Source organism: Trachurus japonicus, chromosome 9 (genome assembly GCF_045865225.1).
Source record: "Trachurus japonicus isolate A0001 chromosome 9, Traja_1.0".
Lineage (NCBI taxonomy): Eukaryota > Metazoa > Chordata > Actinopteri > Carangiformes > Carangidae > Trachurus > Trachurus japonicus.
Window position 1 is genome coordinate 4,424,566 of NC_140915.1, and position 25,228 is coordinate 4,449,793.

The following is a 25,228-nucleotide window of genomic DNA, read 5'->3' on the forward strand; positions in this document are numbered from 1 at the left end:
TGTATATGTTTTTATATGTATATGACTATATAGGGAGATAAAGATTAGTACTCATATGTTAGAAAAAATCTATATGTATATAAATATAATAATATATTAGAATAAATCCAGTTAAATAACTCATAAATTAACTTACTGTATAGATTATAATGACTAGATAACTTGATAGATAAATTCAAGTAATAATGACTAGATAACTTGATAGATAATTTATGAGTAAGGGGTGGGAGTAAATAAGTTTTACTTCTTCCCACTACTTTTCGGATATGAAACAAACAAATAAACAAACAAAAAAAATTAAATTACCTTTATTTTCAATTATTATTATTATTTTTTTTTATTATATATATATATATTTTTTTGTTTTTGTTTTTGTTCATATGTTGTTTTTGCAAAATTTTTATGTTATGTCTGTCCATTTCTGTATTATGTTTTATTTCTTTTAACATGTCCGAAAAAAACTTAAAACTAACTAAACTAACTAACTAAACTATATAAAGTTGTGGTTGGACTAGGAACCGGCCTCCCGGGTCTCCAGATGCACTTTGAGGAATAAAAAACTACTCCGGAGTATTCATCAGCATGAGGGGGAGACAATAATGACTGAATTTCATTTTTTTTCTTCTTTTTTTGGGTGAACTATTCCTTTAACACTTGGCCTTCTACGTGGCTGGACGGGAGGAAGGAGAAGCGTCCACGAGCTGAGACGACTTCCTGTTTCATAAACTAAACAAAATAAAACACAAAAACAACAACAACAACAACAACAACCAGAAGAGGAGCAGTGTCATGGCAACAGTTATGGGATGGATCGATGGATGCATGGATGGTTGGTTACGGCTGTTTAATCATTATTATTTCACAGCCCAGAGGGATTATGGGAGAGTTAGAGGAGATGTTACAGAGAGCGAGAGAGAGTGTGTGTGTGTGTGTGTGTGTGTGTGTTGGGGGGTCGGGGGGGGTGACATCACACTGTGACATCACACTGTGACATCATCGACTTATAAACTTCCCGTGTCCTTGAATCCAACGACACAACCGGCACAAAAAAAACAACAAAAAAACAAAAGAAAAACGTTTCCTGTTGCGCTCAAACGGCCGAACAATCAGAAATCAAGAGGCTGAGCTGGACAGAGCGACCGCGGATTCAGCCAATCAGAGAGCAGCACCAGCAGCAGCAGCAGCAGCAGCGGCGACGGCGGCGTTGGGGGGCGCAGTCACACACACACACAAATACAAACACACAGACACACACACACAACGCCTCTGTGTGAACGTGAAGCTGCCGCAGCCAATCGACAGGCAGCACGCCGGCCCTAGAGCGCTGGACAAGAGAGTAACGACACCACCATTGACTCCCGTGGTAAGGGTTTAAGGGTTTAAGGGTTTAAGGGTTTAAGGGTTTAAGGGTTTTGCGCCCCTAGTGGCAGGATATGGGTGTTGCAAAAGCGCCCAGAAAACCCATTCACTCCAATGTATGTGTGTTGCCCACTGGCTTGTAAATGGATGAAAACGGCCGTGTTTTTGTTTTTAGGTGTCTTATCTTGGTCATATCAAATTATACTTATAATTTGTTTATTACGAAATGTAGATTGAAACATTAAAGGGACAACGAGGAGTTTCTATTTGGTTATAAAAAAGTCTCATATTAATGTGGATGAATCTACGTTACCACTTGTTAATGGGCCCATTTTCGATAAATGTATAGTTTTGTCTCTATGGTTATTTTGTTATTATTAGTGGTGGTGGTTTCGGTTTTCGGTTTTGTGGCGAGTCATGAGAATAACGCCGCCGAATCTCCGTTTATGGTGGGAACTACGACGGTATGTGATCGTCTTCCAACCTCTGACTTTAATTCTTGATGAATGAAAACATGAGTCTGTCTTGCACCGGTCAAAGAATTTCACGGTGCGGAGGCTCATAAATGTAGTGTGAAAACACTTCGCTTTTCCAAAACTCCTCGTTGTCCCTTTAATATTCATCTGTAAAGGATCCTCAATGATGCTATTAACGTGGGTGATCTATAAATGTCCTTAAATTATTGAAAACAACACACTTGCTCATTCAACAACAATGCAGAGATGTCAGTTCTTGGGCGCTTTTGCAAAACCCATATTCCTCCACCAGGAGGCGCTGCCATTGGACCAATGCTGTCCTTACTCTCTTTTCCAGTGCTCTAGCTGGCCCCTCCCCCTCCTGACAGGGGGGCGGGGCCACGGGGGACAAGGGGGCGGGGCCACGGGGGCAATGACAAGGGGGCGGGGCCACGGGGGCGATGACAAAGGGGCGGGGCCAAGGCAGCCACTAACAGGTCGTCAGGCACAAACAGGTGTGTGTGTTTACCGCTCCGTCTGCAGCCCACACTAAACTGAGAGTGGCAGTCTGCCTCTGAAACACACACATACACACACACACACACACAACACGTTATGTAACGCACACGCACGCACGCACACAGAGAGAAAGAGAGAGTGTGTGTGTGTGTGTGTGTGTGTGTGTGAGCCAATCACAGACTCTGAGTCTACATCAGGTCGTTGTGCTAAAACGACCTGACGACGGCGAAGCAGAGCCGCGAGCTGCTCAGAGCTACGCTACGGAGGCTCATTATGGGATTTCTTTGTTGGTTTCCCTCATCAAACTCATCAAATACACAATCCAACAACTCCACAACGCTCTGGTGGACAAGTTGTGAGCTGCACATTCACCACGCTATGAGATAATAACACAACGTTACCACACAGAGTTGTTTTAGAGGGAAATACAGAGACTGTTGATGAAAAACTGTCCCTGAAGGCAACACGCATCAGCGGTTTTGCATGAATTTCCCTCTAAAACAACTCTGTCTGGTAACGTTGTGTTATTATCTCATAGCGTGGTGAATGTGCAGCTCACAACTTGTCCACCAGAGCGTTGTGGAGTTGTTGGATTGTGTATTTGATGAGTTTGATGAGGGAAACCAAGAAATCCCATAATGAGCCTCCGTAGCGTAGCTCTGAGCAGCTCACGGCTCTGCTCCGCCGTTCTAAAAACAGCTTGCACCGACAATTAAAGGTAACGAACCTACTGCTATGACTATAGGGATTATGGTGATGGGCCAATTTGACAAAATGTTGAACTATCCCTTCATCTCAGATAAAAAAAAATGGCCGTCACCTGGTGAAGCTTCTCCTCTATTCTACAGTTGGTGCTACTAGCAGCTAGAAGCTAACAGAGAGGTCACGCTGAAGTCACTATGAGGTCACGCTGAGCTTCAGTGTCTGAGCTTCAAACCCAGAGAGACTCACCTGCTGCTTTACCTGTCTGTCCTGATCAACTGGTGTGTCCAGATGTCTTCCTGTTCTCAGTTTTTAAGCCTCTCCTCTGCACTACTGTCGTTTCTAATGACGAATCTTCTGTTTTCTCTGTGAAACGCTCTGAGCTGAACGACGTCTGTGTTGGATAATGTGCCCGTCATTACATATCATTAAAGTCAGTGTAAAGTGAAATACAAGATTTGATTTTAAACATATAATAAAAAATAAGATGTGAACAGATTGATGACTATACAGAACTGAAATGTGTAATTTGAGGATAAAACTGTTGTTGAAGGACAAATATTTCAGCAGTGATGGGAAAAACGACGTTATAAAACAATTTTTAAAACCTAATTTCACAAACTAGAGAAGTTTTTGGATCATTCAAGTTTGTCAGGACGGTTCATCAGTCATCTGTGTGTGATGTGACTAACTCAGAACACAAATATAATTTCACTTTACACTGACTTTAAATCATCCACTGTGGAGACGTGATCGTACCAAACCAGAAGGCTCCTTCAATATAAAGTGTCTAAACTCTATTTTCCTCCTGTTGTAGACCTGCTTCTTATTTTCTGACAACCCTGTGGACACTTCCTTTGACCTGTGGGAGGGTTTGAAGCTCAGACACTGAACGATCAGCAGTGAACAGACGCTACAGTGTCTCGGCAGCAGGGACAGACCGACAGCAGCTGCTCGTACCTCCTACCGTCAGGATTCTCAGCCTCTCCTTGAAAACGGCCACGTCTGGAGGGGAAGGTCGCCAGCGGGGGGCAGCAGAGGGAGAGACACCCGGACACCGTTAGTGTTTCTACCCGCCGGCTCAAGACCGGACACCCACGACCACTTCACACCACCACTACCACAGCTACCACAGCTACGGCTACTACAGCTGAGACAGAGTGAAACGGCGCCCTGACGTCTCCACGGCGACACCACCTGGTTGGTCCAGACTCAACTCAAAGGTGTGGAGGTGGTGGAGACGAGAGGAAGCAGATAACACCATGCTGAGGCCGAACACACCTCCACACAGAAGCAACACCACAACCAACCCACACTCACCCCCCCCCCCCCGGGACTGGAAGCCATTCTGCACAGGTTACCGTGACAACAGCAGGCTGACATCAGCTAAATCCAGCAACAACATGAAACTTTAACGGCTGTGTGAACTCACCAGAGTCGGTCACTCTAGTAAGGGACCGCACACTCTTTGGATGTCCTCTCTAAAGGACTGCCCACTCTTTGGATGTCTTCTCTAAAGGACTGCCCACTCTTTGGATGTCCTTTCTAAAGGACTGCCTACTCTTTGGATGTCTTCTCTAAAGGACTGCCCACTCTTTAAACATCATCTCTAAAGGACTGCCCACTCTTTGGATGTCTTCTCTAAAGGACTGCCCACTCTTGGGATGTCCTGTCTAAAGGACCGCCCAATCTTTGGATGTCTTCTCTAAAGCACCGCCCACTCTTTGGATGTCCCCTCTAAAGGACTGCCCACTCTTTGGATGTCTTCTTTAAAGGACCGCCCACTCTTTGGATGTCTTCTCTAAAGGACCGCCCACTCTTTGGATGTCCTCTCTAAACGACTGTCCACTCTTTGGATGTCTTCTCTAAAGGACTGCCCACTCTGTGCATGTCTTCTCTAAAGGACCGTCCACTCTTTAGACATCCTCTCTAAAGGACTGCCCACTCTTTAGACGTCTTCTCTAAAGGACTGCCCACTCTTGGGATGTCCTGTCTAAAGGACTGCCCACTCTTTGGATGTCTTCTCTAAAGGACTGCCCACTCTTTAGACATCCTCTCTAAAGGACTGCCCACTCTTTAGACGTCTTCTCTAAAGGACTGCCCACTCTTTGGATGTCCTTTCTAAAGGACTGCCTACTCTTTGGATGTCTTCTCTAAAGGACTGCCCACTCTTTGGATGTCTTCTCTAAAGGGCCGCCCACTCTTTAGATGTCTTCTCTAAAGGGCCGCCCACTCTTTAGTCATCCTCTCTAAAGGACTGCCCACTCTTTGGATGTCTTCTCTAATGGACTGCCCACTCTTTGGATGTCCTCTCTAAAGGACTGCCCACTCTGTGGATGTCTTCTCTAAAGGACCGTCCACTCTTTAGACATCCTCTCTAAAGGACCGCCCACTCTTTGGATGTCATCTCTAAAGGACCGCCCACTCTTTGGATGTCTTCTCTAAAGGATTGCCCACTCTTTGGATGTCCTCTCTAAAGGACCGCCCACTCTTTAGACATCCTCTCTAAAGGACTGCCCACTCTTTAGACGTCTTCTCTAAAGGACCGTCCACTCTTTAGACATCCTCTCTAAAGGACCGCCCACTCTTTGGATGTCCTCTCTAAAGGACCGCCCACTCTTTAGACATCCTCTCTAAAGGACTGCCCACTCTTTAGACGTCTTCTCTAAAGGACTGCCCACTCTTGGGATGTCCTGTCTAAAGGACCGCCCACTCTTTGGATATGTCCTCTCTAAAGGACTGCCCACTCTTTAGACATCCTCTCTAAAGGACTGCCCACTCTTTAGACGTCTTCTCTAAAGGACTGCCCACTCTTGGGATGTCCTGTCTAAAGGACTGCCCACTCTTTGGATGTCTTCTCTAAAGGGCCGCCCACTCTTTAGATGTCTTCTCTAAAGGGCCGCCCACTCTTTGGACATCCTCTCTAAAAGGACTGCCCACTCTTTGGATGTCTTCTCTAAAGGGCCGCCCACTCTTTAGATGTCTTCTCTAAAGGGCCGCCCACTCTTTGGACATCCTCTCTAAAAGGACTGCCCACTCTTTGGATGTCCTCTCTAAAGGTCCGCCCACTCTTTGGATGTCTTCTCTAAAGGACTGCCCACTCTTTAGACATCCTCTCTAAAGGACTGCCCACTCTTTAGACATCCTCTTTAAAGGACTGCCCACTCTTTGGATGTCTTCTCTAAAGGACTGCCCACTCTTTAGACGTCCTCTCTAAAGGACTGCCCACTCTTTAGACATCCTCTCTAAAGGACTGCCCACTCTCACAGAGAGTCACAGAGCTTGTTCAGACCTTCACACTAAAAACATGGAGGTTGATGTGAACACAGCCTCCACAGCGCTAACACCTGCTACAAGTGACTCCTCCTCCTACCGGACACCTTACATCAGAACTAGGAACTAGTTCCCAGGCGGCTCCTTGATCAGTAACTTCAACGAAACAATTATTCGACTTCTACTTGTCAACATGTTTGGTTGTTTCCAGCTGGAGTGAGCTAACGATGCTAACACCAAGAGTTTCCCTTCAAAGAGCGTCTGAGGAGCAGCATGTTTTTTGTGTTTTGGGGACGTTGTCTCGCCTGTTTCCGTTTCACACAGTGGTGACACAGTCTGTGCATTCACAGCGATCGGCCGACAGAAACAAACGAGTCAAAGCAGAAGCTGAAACGTGTGACGACAGGCGAGCCGACGGCAGCTAACACAGAGCTCAGCAGCAGTGGCCAACTCTTAACCACCAAGCACGAAACCAACGTGTAGCGGGACTACGATGTTAGTGTCTCCTCAGTGAGGCTGAAGTCGTCTCAAAATTGCTACACAGACACAAACCAACTGTGTAGATTAATCCGCTGTAGAAAGTAGTGCCCAACACGGACACTACTTCCTCCTGGATGTTTTCTTTAAAAAGCAGCAGCTGATTTGGACTTTTTGATGCCACAGCTGGTTCATTCTGCACCGGAGACTTTAGAGGTTTAAGGCCGAGTCTCCTCCTCCTCCTCATCCTAACGTAACGTAACCCAGACACTCTGAGGACGAACCGCTGGGAAGTTTGATTTGAAAGAGAAGATTCAGGAAGTAGACAGAGCCGACAATCAGTGTAGCAGGTGATGAGAAGATGACAGGATTATTCCTGTTATCTGAGGACGGACGGACGGACGGTGTTAGTTTCAAACAGAAAAGTCTCAGAGACGCTCGTCATACAGAGTTTCACATGTTCCCCGTGTATGAGGAGGTCCCTGAACGTCTCACGGAGGCTTCGGGTTCAAGACAAACCTCCAAGAAACGTTCGCTGTCCACAGGAACGGAGTGAAAACCTTCCTGAGGACAGTGAGGCGACAGAAACAAGCGCTCCCCGACCAGGAGGGGCGGGGGGGAGACTGAGGGGGGAGACTGGGTCTACAGAGACGGGGGGAGGGGGGTCGGGGGGGGGTTATCTCCTCACCCAGCTTGTCGGAGGAGGTGATAATGTCAGTGGGGACACACGAGTCCAGATCGGCGTCCATGATGCCGAGGGGGTCCAACTGGGCCACATGGTGACCTCGGATCTACAGGAAGTGACGAGAGCACAGAGCCCACCCGGGACAGAGGGAGAGGGGGGGAGGAGGAGGAGGAGGAGGAGGAAGGTTGAACGAAATGATAGAAGGAGGGAGGGAGGAGGAGGAGGAGGAGGCAGGTGAGGAGGAAGTGATGCAACATAATGGGAAAGGAGGGAGGATGTGGAGAGACGAGTGGATGAGAAGCATCGGAGCAAAGGAGTGAGGGAGGAGAAGAGAGGGGGAGGGAGAGAGGGAGAGGGAGAGAGTGAAAAAGAGGAGAGAGGGAGAGTGAGGGGGAGAAAGAGGAGAGAGGGAGAGTGAGGGGGAGAAAGAGGAGAGAGAGGGAGAAAAAGAGGAGGGAGAAAGAGGAGAGAGGGAGAAAAAGAGGAGAAAGGGAGAGTAGTGAGAGAAAAAGAGGGGGAGAAAGAGGAGAGAAAAAGAGGCGGGAGAAAGAGGAGAGAGGGAGGGAGAAAGAGGAGAGAGGGAGAGAGAAAAAGAGGAAAGAGGGAGGGAGAGAAAAGGGGGGAGGAGTGAGGGAGAGAGAGAACGAAAAAGAGGGGGGAGAGAGAGAAAAAGAGGAGAGAGTGAAAAAGTGGGGGGGGGGGAGAGGAGAGAGAGAGAAAGAAGAGAGCAAGGAGGGAGCGAAAGAGGAGAGAGGAAGGAGAGATCATAGAAGGAGAGGAGGAGGAAGAAGAAGGAGAGGAGAGGGGGGAGGAGGGGGAGGAGGAGAGGAGAAGGAGAGGAGAGAAGAGGAGAGGAGAAGAGGAGGAGAGGAGAAGGAGAGAAGAGGGGGAGGAGGGGGAGGAGTGGGAGGGAGAAGCAGCGTTAACACCACAGGCTGTTTGTTTGTTTGTTTTTGTTGCGGCTCTCACCGACGTCCTGGAAGCCGGTGTTCACCGGAGCATCATCAAAATTCACACAGCTGATTCCCAGAGGGTCGAGCAGAGCATTATGATGCCCCATCACCTGCACACACACACACACACACACACACACACACACACACACACAGAGACAGACACGCACACGCACACACACAGAGTTGTGACGACACAGAGAGCACAGACACCTAGAGGCCTCCACAGGTCGGGATAGTTCAACATTTAGGCAATTCCCCCATCGCCATAATCCCTATAGTCATAGCAGTAGGTTCGTTACCTTTAATTGTCGGTGCAAGCTGTTTTTAGAACGGTGGAGCAGAGCCGTGAGCTGCTCAGAGCTACGCTACGGAGGCTCATTATGGGATTTCTTGGTTTGGTTTCCCTCATCAAACTCATCAAATACACAATCCAACAACTCCACAACGCTCTGGTGGACAAGTTGTGAGCTGCACATTCACCACACTATGAGATAATAACACAACGTTACCACACAGAGTTGTTTTAGAGGGAAATTCATGCAAAACCGCTGATGCGTGTTGCCTTCAGGGACAGTTTTCCATCAACAGTCTCTGTATTTCCCTCTAAAACAACTCTGTGTGGTAACGTTGTGTTATTATCTCATAGCGTGGTGAATGTGCAGCTCACAACTTGTCCACCAGAGCGTTGTGGAGTTGTTGGATTGTGTATTTGATGAGGGAAACCAAGAAATCCCATAATGAGCCTCCGTAGCGTAGCTCTGAGCAACTCACGGCTCTGCTCCGCCGTTCTAAAAATAGCTTGCACCGACAATTAAAGGTAACGAATCTACTGCTATGACTATTATAGGGATTATGGCAATGGGCCGATTTGACAAAATGTTGAACTATCCCTTTAACTCAGCTCTCTCTCACATCATGTGACCTGTGAAGACCTCCTTCGCTCTGAGCTCCTCCACCTGTTCAGAGGTCAAACAACAGTGATTATAAACTTCAGTTACACACAGATTTTCTTTTAAACCACACAAACATCCCATAATAATATTGATATTAATAATAATATGTGTTATACAGCGACTAAAAAGAGAGTTCAGTTGTGTCACCATCAGTCAACAGGTCCAGGAATTAGACGGAGTCGCTGAGGGAGAAGACGAGTGAGAGCAGCACATGAAACCACACGATGGAGGAAACTTTACTTCAGTCATCGACACCGTAAACCAGGGCTATTCAATTACAAATTCAGTGGGGCCAGATTTTAAAACCGAGACCTTAAGCTGGGCCGGACATTTTCAGCGGTCAAGAAGGTTATGACAAATGAGGGGCATTTTTAAAACCCAGCATTAGTTATTAAAAACTAGGGCCCGACCGATATGGATTTTTTGGGGCCGATGCCGATTACGATTATTAGGGGGGAAAAAATCCGATAACCGATTAATCGGCCGATTATTATTATTTTTTAATTAAGTTTTAAAATTGTATTACTATAATAATATATCTATATATATTATATAATATATAAATTAGGGCTGCCTGGTCGACCAAAAAATCATTAGCCAACCAAAATTTCATTGGTCGATTGGTCGCAGGAAAAAAAAAAACATTTGGAGCCCTGTCTTGTCAAAATTAAGTCAAAATCAATATGGGCTTTTATTTTGAAGGGCCAAATACAGGAAGTCATGACACGTGACTTTTTTGTTGTTGTTTTTTTTTTTACACGGCACGGCGGGTCTCTCTCTCCCTCTCTCTTTTTTTTTTAAAATCAAAAGCGACTTTTTCCCATGTTGTTCCAGACGTTTCTGGTTTGGAGACTGTTTTCAACGATCAGCGGTTGCTGCCGTGCCCGGCGCCGTGTCACAGCGCTCACCGGCGGTCAGTCTCACAGTGTCACGGAGCAGAGACATGATAGTCCCGGCTGCAGTCAGAGTCCCGCACCGCTCCACGCCGCGGACCCCCCGCCCCACCCGTCACTCACCCTCATCTACGTGTTTATTGGTGATAAATGTCGGTATATAACGGTAAAACCCGACCCCGACCGGCTTGTTGCATCTCGGACCCAACACAGCCGGAGACGAGCATTAATTAATTAATTCACAACCCGACCGCGGTAAAAAAAAAAAAAAAAAGGGAAACAGAAAGCCAGTGGCAACACTGGTTTTGAGACAGATCAGTCACTCTGCTGTGTGCTGTGACTGAGGTGGTAGTGGATGGAGTTTGTCATGAGGTCGGCGCCGGTGCGGGGGAATCTTTTCAAAGTAAAACCAAGTTTTATTCCCTGCATTTTATTCCTGAAAATATCGGCGACAATCTGCGAGTTTTGGCCGATTACCGATTAGTCTCAAACGGGCTATAATCGGCCGATTTAATCGGCTCGCCGATAAATCGGTCGGGCCCTATTAAAAACAAATCTACACAGCCAGAAAAAAGAGAATAAGTCAATAAAAGTAGTACCTAGTGATAGTAGTAGGCTAGTAAAGGTGTAGCTGTTAATGCTTTGAATTGGAGGTTTTTTTTTAGGAACTAAAAGTTTCCTACTGTCTGAGTTTCCACTGAGGTTTACAGCAGGGGGTTATGTAAATCACTAAATGTAGCCTAGTCTTAAAATTAGGCCTAAAGATGAACAAAGATTTCTTTTCTAACATATTTTGATTGGTGAAAAACAAGGAGCAAATTACTCTGGGAAAGTATTTGATTACGGATTATTTCTTTGAAAAGTAGCTATCCTAATCAAGTTACTGTTCTGATTCCATTGCAAGTATTTAGTTGCGTTAAAATTAAATTATTGGTTATTGGTTAGTGGAGTATTTTGTTATTATTAGTGGTGGTGGAAATGCTGGTTGAGCCGACCAGCGTTTCTTTACTTTGGGTTTCGTGGCGAGTCATGAGAATAACGCCGCCGTATGAATCTCCGTTTATGGTGGGAACTACGACGGTATGTGATCGTCTTCCAACCTCTGACTTTAATTCTTGATGAATGAAAACATGAGTCTGTCTTGCACCGGTCAAAGAATTTCACGGTGCGGAGGCTCATAAATGTAGTGTGGAAACACTTCACTTTAACAAAACTCCTCGTTGTCCCTTTAACAGATACTTTAAATATTTTGTTTATACAATGTGACAATAATGTGACTATATTTGATTTTACAAATTCATAGTGTTGTACAATTATTTACTATAATAATCGTAGTGGGGAAGTAACGATTACAGGTATTAGAGTTGCAACTAACGATTATTTTCATCATCGGTTAATCTGTTGATTATTTAATCGATTAGTTGTTTGGTCAATAAAATGTTAAAAAATGTTGAAAAACATCAATCAGTGTTTCTCAAACCACCAGACGACATCGTCCTCAAATGTCTTGTTTTGTCCACAAACCAAATAGAGACCTAGTTTATTGTCATAAAGGAACAAAGAAACCAGAAATATTCACATTGAAGAAGCTGGAATCAGAGAATTTGGACTTTTTTCTTTAAAAAAAATGACTCAAACTGATTATTAGATTATCAGAATAGTTGACGATTAATTTAATAATCGATTTTTGTTCCATTAATCGATGAATTGACCCTTTGTTGGCCTTCTGATTGGTCTGCTGTTCCACCAATCAGAGCGCTTCTCCCCATGTCACGTGTTGCGCAACATTCTAAGGTTGGACAACCCTGGAATGAAAGGATAGATAGACAGCAACTTTTTGGCAAAAACTACTTTATAATTTTTCAATATGGTTAAAATGTGTGCCTGGGGTTCCTGCAATAGCGACTCACAATATCTGGAACGTATTGGAGTCATTTTTATCCCATTCCCTAAACACAAGACATCAATAAACATACTTAGCCTAACATATAATATTACTTTAAGCTTCTGTTATGTATTTAGTTGAGCTTAATAATAGGGTTTGGGGGTGGTCCACTAGGGGGAGCTGTAGGCATAGGTCAGGGGTTAACTGCAAAGTTTTGTTTGTTGTTGTTGTGTGCAGTCCTCATGAGAAGTGAGCCCGTTTTCCCTGGCTGTATTACTGAAGTGCTATTGAAGCTCATTCATCCTCCAGTCCACTCTCTGGTCGTGTTCATAAACAGAGAAGATCTAATACCTTCAAAGTTATCTAGCAAACGTAACATTACCGCTACTAATGTCTTTTTAACTTTGTGAAGTTTTACGAGGAGAAACGGGAGATCGGCGGAGATTAGCTTGTAGCTAACGTTAGCTAGCGCCGTTAGCTACTAGGTAGTGAGTGACCAAAACAATGATTTTTCCCCATTTTTCGGAAAAGTCGGGTAATGCCCGTTCAATCGCTCTTTAGCCACGTCTGTCTTCTATCACGGACACCATTTTTCTGATATGTAAGTTAATTCAAATTTCCCTTACTAGCAATTTAAATCTTCCTAATTTTCAATGGTTTCCAATGGGAGTTAACCCTTCCGTGACCATTGTTTGTCCAACCTAGCAACAGTAACCGTGGGGGGCGGGGCCTTGACAAAGGGTCAGTTGTTGCAGCTCTAACAGGTATAATGATAAACCGGACCGTTAGTATTATCGTTTCAAATTTTAATTATCGTTAAAACCGCGATTGATTACTGCAATTTGAAAAAGCCCTGGGTTTCTATTGGTGGTTTAGTTTCCGAGCTGGGACCACCAGTGACACCTGGTGGAGGGAGGAGGCCATGACAGCTGTGTGTGTGTGTGTGTGTGTGTGTGTGTGTGTGTGTGTGTGTGTGTGTGTACCTGGTAGGCCCTGATGAGCGACTGGACGGCCAGGTGATCCTCCACCAGCTTCTCCACGTTGGGCTGAGCTCCGACCAGCGAGGAGAGCTGAGGAGCGGCCGACAGCCCCAGAGGAGACTGGTAGGCCGCGCCGGGGGGAGCGCCCGCGTTGGCGTTACGGAAAAACACATCCCACGACTACAGAGGAGAGGAGGAGGGGGGGTGGGGGGAGTCAGAGGAGAGGAGACAAGAGGAGAAAAACAACTGGTCAGTCTTGTCCAGCAGACTGGGACGAGGACGTTGGTTTCACTCCCCAGACACAGATTCTACTTTGGGCTGAGTGATAAAACGATAACGATGTACAGTATATCGCAAAATAACTTTTCCTCGACTAATCATTTCATTTCATTTCATTTCATAACCTTTATTTAAACTCGGAGATATATTGAGGAGTAACCTCATTTACAATATACAGGGATGCAAACGGGTCAGGACCAAAAAAGAGAGGAATTTCCTGGGAGGGGGGGCTCACCATTAACAAATAATTACATTACAATATCATGGAAAAGTCCATTTCCAGTAGTTCAACCCCAACCAAGTATTGATTGCATATAGATGGACATAGTTTTCAGAAGGCCAACATTTCTATATTAAAAATGATTAAAGCAGATATCAGTGGAATGTTTTTGTTAATATAAGTCCTAAATAGTCCTATTTTCCGTCAGCAATCACTTACATGAAGTATTTCAGCCTAAACACGAGTCTCTCCGTCACTCTGCTCTGCTGTAACCCGAGGAGAAAATTTTCCTTGTGGGATACAAGTGTTATCCAATGAGGGGAGAGAACGGCATGAAGGGCTGTGTGTGCAGCCAAGGGATGCGCGTGAATGTGGTGACGTAGCACGAGGACCAATTGATGCCTGACAAGGGCGGGGGCTGCTAACTCATGGTGCGTTCAAGGAAACTCGTACTTTGTGTTTTTCCTTCCTGTGAAGTCATACCAGTTCGATCTGGTACGAGTTCACGGGTCGGAAGTTACGAGTGGCCGTTATAGGGAACTTTCACAGACAACAGGACGGTAAAAACACGAGCTACGGGTTACCTGGAACGCTACCAAGTCGTAGTTGTGACTTGAAGCTGTAACTTACGGTTTCAAAAGCCTGCCTTGAACACAGCATTAGCCGAAACGGCCGTGCCGATGATATCTGCTTTAAAAAAAAAAAAATCCATTGCAATATTTCAATTTTGGAGATACTGAATTTTAGGGGTGGGAGAAAAAATCGATTCACATAGATATCGCGATATCTTTTTTGACGATTTTTAAATCGATTTTTTTTTTCAAAAATCGATTTTTTTTTTTTGAAAAAAAAAAATTTTTGAATTTTTGAATTTTTTTTTTTTTAATTTTTTTAAATATTGTGCAATGTGTATTTGTTAGCCTCTTTTACATACAGAGAGTACAGGTTTTGAAAAGGGTTTAAGTTCATTTTATAATGGAGTATGTTAATTTATAGGCTCCTACAGTATTTGTGTGCAGATAAATGTTAAAAATGCGACTAAAAATCGAGAGAATCGGCAATATCGTAGAATCGCAATTTAAATCGAATCGGCATCCAAAAAATCGTAGAAGAATCGAATCGGGAGAAAAGCATATCGTCCCAGCCCTACTGAATTTTAGGTCTTCCCTGAATGTTAGTCATAATTATTACTATTAAAATAAACTGAATAAATAAAGACATGGGATGTTTCATTCAGTGTGTAATGGACATACAGGCCTATATAATGTGTTAGTTTCACTTTAATTGAACACATTCTACATCGCGGAGGCGACGTCTTTCCACTAGAGCTTCTTTCACCTCTGAAACGGGGCAGAGCTCCGTGGAAACACCCCTCCCCCCCTCAAAAACAAAAACTCTTCGGATCTGAACGATTCACACAAGTCACCTAATTGGTCATGAAAAAAGCGAGTTTTCGCTTTTCGGCGCGCTGTTTGCATCCCTGAATATAGCCGAGATGAAACACAAAACACACAAGGACAGAAGACAAAGACATTTGAAACATACAAAAACATAACAGAATACCAGAAGTTAAGGTGACTAACTTAGGGTAAATTGAAACATAGTTAAAAGCTGGAGCAGTTAGAGGTAAAATAAGATGTAGTTATGGCTTTAAATTGTCCCATTGATAAAAGTGAGGTAAGTTTCAAATGATTCTGCAGAGTGTTCCACGTTGTAGGTGCACAATCGCACTGGTGTAGTGGGGATTTTTTTTACTGGGTGGACGCCATCGAAATACAAAATATGTGACGTCATTGAAATAAATATGTGACGACAGTGACGTCATGGAAACACCGTCCACTGCCACACGAGAGTTTAGTGTGACTGAACAAGACTGTAATGTTTAACCTTATCAATATTTTTTAATACCTCACCGCCGCTTCAAGCTGTAACCATTTACATCAATGACACTTTTAACTGAACAGTTTTAGTTTGTGATTAAGACTGTAGACCACTTACAACAGAATTCAAAATAGGCTGGGATAATAAATCAAAGGAAAAGTTTATCAAAAAAGAAATATTGCTCAACTCACCCCCAAAAAAACTACAATCACGACAGTCATGACATGTGCCTCAGCTAGTTTGATTTTGTTTCTAGACTTGGGCGGCATCCAAGTGCCATTTCCCTACTTGGATTCCTTCAAAATTTAAGACTTTATAAAGTCGTGAAAAGACTTTTTAATACTTTTTAAGGGTCTTAATTTTCCCAAAATTGATTTATCATCTTTTAATACTTTTCAAGACCCCGCGGATACCCTATTGTTATCTTGACTAATGCCACTGTCTAATTCATTCACTCCAAAGTGTTGAAAGTCCAAGACAAAGTTTTAATCTCTAGACCAGGGCCTCAAACTCAAATACGCTGTGGGCCAAACTTTAAAAATTGGTAAAAGTCCCGGGCCGGACTAGTTGTTTATTGAGAACTTTGACTTTTTTTGCACAAATATTGAACCTAAAACTAACAAAGCCTGTAAGTTAACAACATCAAAATTAAATACATTTTAAAAATCAGTTGCATTCGTTTCTAATGGCTCTATCTATCTGCAGCTTTCCATAGTCATTTCTAGGGGGGAAAAAAGACTGGGGGGACGGCGCACCCTCGCGTCCAACGACCACTACACCACTGACTAATCAACAACAAATCGTCAACTGGTCGACTATTTGGGGGCCGCCCCGGGAGAAACTGACTCTTAATTAACACAGACGTTTGTAACGACCAAACCTTTTGCAACTAAGCGATATACGATCTTATTATATGATTCCTCTATAGACGAGATGCAGTGTTGTCCGATGGGCGGCAGCAGTCAACCAACGTCTGTGTGTAAACAGGTGAGTTCTACAGAACCAATCTCCTTGTTGTTTACAACTACTTCCTGGTAGAAAACCAGCAGGAGAACAATAGTGACGGACGAGAGTTTCATTATATCTCATTTTTCATGTCACTATATCACCGTTTAGAGCAGGGCTGCCCAATTTGGGACTGAGCCGATTATTTTTGGCCCGCTGCCCATGCTCGAATTTTTTATTTTTGAAATTTCTATTACTGGGCAACGGCAACAAATTCACAGTGTTGGGCAAGCTACTTGGAAAATGTAGTGAGCGAAGCTACAAGTTACTCTACATGAAATGAAGCTTCACTACACTACATCAAACCAACTTCATTCCAAGTCATTGCTCTCTAGGGATCAAAAAAAACTTTAAGACAAACAGATCGGCAAAAAAATGTTCATTTTAATAGTTTAGGCTATTTAAAAAAAGAAAAACAGCAAAAATAATATTTGAGTAACAGCTTCTCCTCTTGTCATTTGTCCTACCTCTTCCTGCCTAAATACCCTTCTACCTACACACACACACACACACACACACGTTTGATGTTTTCTGACTGAATTGTGAGCTTAGCTGGCGATTGTTGTGTTAGATTTGGGAAAATACTAATGTGAATGTGTGTCCTCAAACCCTGTTGGACGTTGAGCGCAGCTTCATTTTTGGGTTGCAGAGGAAGCGTGCGAACGTGTAACGTTTTGTTCTTTGTTCTTTGTTCTCTGAGGACTCGATTAGAAACATAAAGTTGTCCAGCTACGGCCCTGATCCACTCTCTCCTCCTCCTCTCTCACTGTCTGCTGCGCCGCTGCGCTACTGATCAATAAAACAGCTTAACTACTGAAAAGCTATTTGATGTAGAAAACAGCGACGCTACGACCACGCTACTGAGAAATGTAGTTAAGTTACTAACGCCGCTACTTGTAACGACGCTACTGCCCAACACTGCAAATTCACATGCTACTCTGCTTTTCTGGGGACGACACAAGTAGTTAGGCCTGGGACGATAATAAATTTTGCTGGACGATATATTGTCCCACAAATTATTGACGATAAACGATATTATTGACAAATTTTTTTGAGAACAAATTAACCACTAATATAATAATAATATTCCATAATAATGTAAGTAGTCCCTTTTAAATGCGATAAACTTTTATTTCTCATGAGTATTTTTTTTTTAACCATTGTAATTGGAATAACAAGAACTTATATAGCTACCATCTAGGGCTGCACAATTAATCGAATTTTAATCACGATCACGATTTTGGCTGCCACGATTAAATTAAGATGATCGTCACGATTATTAACATGTAAAAAAACGGGCTGTGCTGCATATCAAATCAAGCGCTTTCTCAACCAATAGTCCGCCAACCACCAGGGGGCGAACGAGAGGTCAGGGCTCCATGAAGCTGCCTAACTAACAAGCGAGCGCATCCTCCCTTTACATGTTGTTTACAGTCCAGAGTGTGTGTCCCGGCCGGTCAGTCGGCACCTTCAAATGCTGCTGTAGCTGTCACCTTCTGCGCCCGGTGTCACGTCTCACTCCTAGGCTGTATGGATCTCACTCTGCAGTGAGAGTGAGACGATGTCGGCAGCAGACGGAGACAGTAGACATGACGTGTGTCTGTGTCTGGTCAGTCAGCACCTCAGGCTGTCTACTGTCGCCGTCTCGCTCTGGATCGGATCGAGGTCGGGCTGCGGGGTGGTCTCAAAGCTGGACCGAGACCCCGTCACCCCACGCGGCCGTTTTGGTGTTAATTACATACGTTGTGTAAATAAAACGTTCCGACCGTGATCATAACGGCCGGTAACGGCGATCTATGGCCGTTTTGGTGGCAGCACAGTTGAGCTAGGCCGACCTGCTGGACGCTGCCTGTGTGAAAACACTTGGTCTGTTCATTAAATGTTTTTAATTCGTTCCAAATTGCTGCTGAACCACCCGTGCTGTGCTTTGGTCCATGCTGGACAGACTCTTGCCCACACATCTCTGTGTATCATTGATGGCAAAAATTAAGTTTTACCTATAGCCTACTTTGAAATTACATTTCAGAGCCTGTACTTTCTTACTTTTATTTGAGTAAAGGAGTTGAATCAGCAGCTACTTCTACCAGATTTATTTTTTATTTTTTTGTTTTTTACACAAGTATCTGCCCGCTACTGTACAGAATGACACCTCTGCACTCTGCAATGGCATTTATTTTTTGCTAGCCCTTTGTCTTGGGTAAATTTTATTTTAGGCTATTATTTATTTTTATTTTACGTTTTATTTTGAACTGAAAGCCTTGTTCACATAGCCTATTGTTTGTTTCAAATAGAAAGTGCAATAAAAACATGTTTTATCTAACATAATGTATAATCGTGATTAATAATCGTGATTTCAATATCGACAAAAATAATCGTGATTATCATTTTGGCCATAATCGTGCAGCCCTACTACCATCCTAAATAAATAAAATAAACAAAAAATAATAAACAGTGCAGCTCTTCTGTCCAATAACGTTACACACCTGAAGCTCCACTTTTCATTCAAACAAACTAATGTGACTTCCACAGGTGTAAGATTTCATCAATGAGACCAGCATTTATCTCCTAAAAAGTATTAAACCAGCCGGCGGTAAACCTCTAAAAACCTGCTGATAAGTTTTAGTTGTTTTCTCCCCCAATGACGGAGGCTGACCGGCCCGTGAGCTGCTGCAGACGGCTGCAGACTGTGGGAAGCCCCGCTCCTCCTGCTCGCTGCTACCACATTAGCTCCAAAAACGTGGGAGGAAATCTCCTAACAGGCGATATGTGGATAAACTGACCACAGACTGGGGATCTGAACTGTGACTTTCTCGCATGAAAAAATATTAAAACTTTATAAAGTGACGTGTTAACAGCGCGGCAGCGAGAATTACAGTAAAATAGCTTTTTAGCTGCTTAGCTTTACAGCTAGCGCTGCCGGTTGCTGAGAAATGCATTCTGGGAAACAAAGATCCTGGATGACTGAAAAGAGGGTTCACTCCTTTCATTCTGCTATGAAACAAACGGCCCAGGTGCTGAGACTGATGCACAGAGTGAAGCCTCTTGTCATCCAGCCTGGTTGGAGGCCAGAGACCAGGAAAACAAATACGTGCGCATGCACATGGCGATTTATCGAGGCCGGAAAAACTATCGAGTTCATTTTCATTTATCGTGCGATTAATTGATTTATTGATTATCGTCCCAGGCCTACAAGTAGCAGACGATGCCCTTCTCAACCAGACCTACCAGTACCAGTAGCTAACGTTGCTTTGTTTGAACAGCAGGGCTGCAGACTAACAGTGGCCCCTAACTTCAAATTTTACTGAATAAATACCACACATAGCAACACAAAACACACACACAGAAATAGTAATGTTTCTTCAATCATCTCAGATTTGTCTGAACGGTGATAGGGCGTGAAAAACTTGATATATATATATGTTTAAACTCTCGTTCCTTACTACTGTTTCTCATTCACATAACGTGCTGGTTTTCTACCAGGAAGTAGGAGATTCGTTCTATAAACAGTCGTCATGGAGACACTAAAGGCTGTTTCTGTACCAGGCTGTAAACACAACCCTTTATTTCATTTTAACAAATTCAGTCTATGGAGAGATCTATATCTATATATATATATAGATATAGATTTAAACACAGGTGCATGTCAATAAAGTAGAACATCATGGAAAAGTTTATTTCTGCCAGTGATTCAATTCAAGAAGTGAAACTAACACATTATATAGATCCACTATTACACACAGAATGAAACATTTCAGGTCTTTATTCATTTAATTTATTTTATTTTTAATGATTATGGCTTCACATTTAATGAAGACCTAAAATTCAGTTTCTCAAAAAAAATTTAATATAAAAAAAGTAATAAATAATATAAATGAATATAAATATTATTATATATAATAATGAATAAAAAAAATACATTTTTAACATGGAAATACTGTTCTTCTGAAAACTTTCTATGTCCATCTATATGACTGTTTAACTTGAACCACTGGAAATGGACTTTTCCACGATATTCTAGTTTATTGAGATGCGTGTGTGTGTGTGTGTGTGTGTGTGTGTGTGTGTGTATGAGGAGAGAGAGAGATGGAGGTTTTAAAGCATCAGAGCTCAGTGAACTGCACTCGAGACCCAGGCATTGTTGCGTTTCCGTGGCAACGGGGACACAGTGTTACCTCATCGTTGTCTGACTCAGGTGTTTCTATGTGTGTGTGTTGTGTGTTGTGTAAGTGTGTGTGGCTAGTTAGCTAAGCTACCGACAGCAGCAAGGTCACAGTGATGGTTACGTAACGACTGTGACATGTAACGTGAACCTCACACTGACCTCAACACACACACACACACACACCTCGCTGCAGGCGTTACTGTGTGTGTGTGTGTGTGTGTGTGTGTGTGTGTGTGTGTGTGTGTGTGTGTGTGTGTGTGTGTGTGTTAGCCTCCATGTTCACTATTAGAGGCCACTGATTATCTATCACATACTTATTCAATTAAAAAAACCCTGATTTACTCCAAGAGAGCAATTAAAATGAAAAAAAAAGAGCATTTATCCGAGTAGAGGTCACATGACAGGAAGTACGACAACTGATCTAATGTGTTATTTAAACAATTAAACAATTAGTTGTTTGGTCAATAAAATGTTAAAAACATCAACCAGTGTTTCTCAAACCACCAGACAACATCGTCCTCTAATGTCTTGTTTTGTCCACAAACCAAAGAGAGACTCAGTTTATTGTCACAAAGGAACAAAGAAACCAGAAATATTCACATTGAAGAAGCTGGAATCAGAGAATTTGGACTTTTCTTATTAAAAAAGATAGTTTTTTTGGCAAATTGTTCCCATTGCCATAATCCCTATAGTCATAGCAGTAGGTTCGTTACCTTTAATTGTCGGTGCAAGCTGTTTTTAGAACGGCGGAGCAGAGCCATGAGCTGCTCAGAGCTACGCTACGGAGGCTCATTATGGGATTTCTTTGTTGGTTTCCCTCATCAAACTCATCAAATACACAATCCAACAACTCCACAACGCTCTGGTGGACAAGTTGTGAGCTGCACATTCACCACGCTATGAGATAATAACACAACGTTACCACACAGAGTTGTTTTAGAGGGAAATTCATGCAAAACCGCTGATGCACGTTGCCTTCAGGGATAGTTTTTCATCAACAGTCTCTGAATTTCCCTCTAAAACAACTCTGTGTGGTAACGTTGTGTTATTATCTCATAGCGTGGTGAATGTGCAGCTCACAACTTGTCCACCAGAGCGTTGTGGAGTTGTTGGATTGTGTATTTGATGAGTTTGATGAGGGAAACCAACAAAGAAATCCCATAATGAGCCTCCGTAGCGTAGCTCTGAGCAGCTCACGGCTCTGCTCCGCCGTTCTAAAAACAGCTTGCACCGACAATTAAAGGTAACAAACCTACTGCTATGACTATAGGGATTATGGCAATGGGACCAATTTGACAAAATGTTGAACTACCCCTTTAAAAAACTGACTCAAACTGAGTATTAGATTATCAGAATAGTTGACGATCAATTTAATAATCGATTATTGTTCGTGTGTGTGTGTGTGTGTGTGTGTGTGTGTGTGTGTGTCGTCCTCCTCCGACCAGCAGGCGGCGCCACTGCTCCTACCTTGTGGACACTCTTGGGATCCTCCAGCCAGGCGAAGTACATCTCCTCCACATAGTTGGAGCTCGTCCCGTTGAGGAACGGCTCGGAGGCCACCGGCGCCGAGTAGCACCTGATTGGCTGAAACGTCCTTGTGCCGCCCGTGGAGGCGGCTGTGATTGGCCGCTGCTGCTGGCCGACAGTCTGAGCCGCCTGCGAGGCGGTGAGCGGACGCAGCCGCGCCGCACAAGTCCTTAAACGGTGCATGACCGAGCGAGTCCTTTAAAGTGACGCACACACACACGGCGGCGCTGCGGTGCGGCGGTGGCGTGGTCCGATGGGGGGGCGAGGAGGGCGAGGAGGGGGGGAGAAACGGCGGCGTCCTCGACCTCAGAAACCAGGTCAGGAAGAGACGGTCCACACGTCCGAGCTCAGAGAGGAAGGAAGGAAGACGCCCGCTGTCCTCTGGTCGACCTGTCCACTGGGAGAGAGACACACCGGGTTAGAGGCAGCTGGTCGCCATGACAGCACAGTAAGGTTGTTGGGTATACCGGTACTAGAGTGGTACCGGGGTACTGAGGCATTTAAAACGGTACCATACTGCGCTTAGATGGGACCGGTACTTTCATTTTGCGCCGCCGACAGCGGTGACGTCGCCGCGTGAAGTCGCCGCATTGTAATTTGAGCCGCAGCGAGCGAGTCACAAACGAAGCAAGGTGCCTTTTTTTCTTACCGTTACAGCGCCACCTGACCACGTGCCTGTGTTTGTGTGTGTAACTGTGTGTGTGTGCGCCAGCGCGCGCGAGAGAGACGGGCCGCCACAGACTCGTTAATTAATGCAAACACTGCTGGTGGATACGTTTCGTTTCTACCGCGGATCACCACTGGCATGCATTCTCTCTCTCTCTCTCTCTCTCTCTCTCTCTCTCTCTCTCTCTCTCTCATCTCTCTCTCTCTCTCTCTCTCTCTCTCTCTCTCTCTCTCTCTCTCTCTCTCTCTCTCTCTCTCTCTCTCTCTCTCTCTCTCTCTCTCTCTCTCTCTCTCTCTCTCTCTCTCTCTCTCTCTCTCTCTCTCTCTCTCTCTCTCTCTCTCTCTGTGAGTGAACACAGCGAAGCAGCGCTACGCAGAGAGGAGGGGGGGGGGGCAGAATCAATTTGGTCTGGGGAAACAATAGGTGTGTGTTTGAGTAACATGAATGTTTGTGTTTCATTCTATAAACTACTGATAACAATTTCTCCCAAATATTACAACTGGTCAAAATAACAAAAAAGATGCAGTGTTTTCAGACCTCAAATAATGCAATAATAATAATAAAGCCAATAATGACATTTTTTGTGTTCTCTTTTTATTTGGAAAAGTACCGAAAAGTATCGAAAAGTATCGAAAAACATGTTGGTACCGATACCGGTACCAAAATGTTGGTATCGTGACAACACTACAGCACAGCAACAACACGTAGGGCCCATTCACATGGAGCGTCTTTTGCGCGAGTGTTTCCATTGTTTTCAATGTAACCGCGCGCCTTGCGGTTGCCGTAGCAGCAGTGTGATAGACACAGTCGGCAAGCAAGGAAACGTCACTTCCGGTCAGGGCCGTGGGGGAAAACAAACCGTGTCCCCCATACACACTCATGCAAAAACGCGGCATTTTAAACCTTTGTCAAAGGCTTTTTCGCCGTCCTGTCTTAGTTTTAATCACATGTATATGCTGACAGAGAGCTATATTTTTAGAAACTCATCACGATCTGGGTCGATTGTTGTCCGTACATTTAAAAATATTAGGTATTTCACAGTCAGTCATATTTGTCTTCCCCCACGGCTCTCTTAGTCGCCGCCGGCCGGCTCTAGACACTCGTAGACACTGCCTGAGTTATTGTGTATTATTTTGCACCGCAAATAAATTCAAAAACCACAACCTGAACTTTTATCTCGGAACTTCGCTCATCTTCTCCAAACGTGTAACGCTCTGACCGGAAGTGAAGGTTGCCGACCCTGCTGACTCGGTGTAGGCTATGGCTGTGAAAACTTTATATTTTAAGATGTACGGACAGCAATCGACCCAGATCGTGATGAGTTTTCTAATATATAGCTCTTTGTCAGCACATACATGTGATTAAAACTAAGACAGGACGGCGAACAAGCGTTTGACAAAGGTTTAAAATGCCGCCTTTTTGCATGAGTGTGTATGGGGAAAACGGTTTGTTTTCCCCCACGGCCCTAACCGGAAGTGACGTTTCCTTGCTTGCCGACTGTGTCTATAGCAGTACATTTAACCGCATTTTTAACTTTTATTACACACAAGGTAGGGAGTTCACGTCTCGCCTGCCTCCCTCCTCTCCACACGGCGGTGAGTGAGGGATTCACGGTGCTTGAAATCTGATCAGCTCTGTGTTTACTCAATTCCTGGTTAAATGACAGAAGCACACCACTAAATGTAAGAATGTGACAGGCGCTTTTGGTTTCTTAGTAACGGCAGACGCGACCATAGACGCGAGCTCAGAAGTGATTTGAAAAACACGAGTGGGTTGCCTGGAACGCTACAAAGTCGTAAGTCGTCGGATCGTTTTGGCTAATGCTGCGTTCCAGGCAGGCTTTTGAAACCGTAAATTACAGCTTCAAGTCACGACTTACGACTTTGTAGCGTTCCAGGCAACCCACTCGTGTTTTTCCGACCTGTTTTACCGGTGAAAGTCACTATAACGGCCACTCGTAACTTCTGACCCGTGAAGTCGTACCAGATCGAACTGGTACGACTTCACAGGTCGGAAAAACACGAGTTACGAGTTGCCTTGAACGCACCATAACAGTCCTCGTCCCTACGTCACCACATTCAGGCGCATCCCTTGGCTGCACACACAGAGAGGACTGCCCCTTTATGCCGTTCTCTCTCCTCATTGGATAAAACTTGTAGGGTACGAGAAAAGTTTTCTCTTCGGCTCAGAGCAGAGCAGAGTGACTGACAGACCCGTGTTTCAGACCAAACACTCTATAGAAGTGATTTCTGTCGGAAGATAGAACTATTTAAGACTTAGATTAACACAAAAATATCGCTTACTTCTGCTTTAATAAAGTTTCTAAAAAAAAAAAAAAAAAGAAACACAC

The 25,228-nt window shown here is 44.1% G+C and overlaps 1 protein-coding gene across 1 annotated transcript in view; it reads right to left on the minus strand.

The window, feature by feature from the left end:
• Positions 1–25,228, minus strand: part of ogdha (oxoglutarate dehydrogenase a) — a 64,837-nt gene that overhangs the window by 36,758 nt on the left and 2,851 nt on the right. Inside the window, exons 2-5 of the mRNA XM_085785717.1 lie at positions 22,152–22,608; positions 13,141–13,317; positions 7,474–7,576; positions 3,996–4,040 (exon numbers count right to left, since the gene is read on the minus strand). Coding sequence (XP_085641843.1) covers positions 3,996–4,040; positions 7,474–7,576; positions 13,141–13,317; positions 22,152–22,394 — 568 coding nt within the window. The 5' untranslated portion in view covers positions 22,395–22,608. The remainder of the gene's footprint in view (positions 1–3,995; positions 4,041–7,473; positions 7,577–13,140; positions 13,318–22,151; positions 22,609–25,228) is intronic.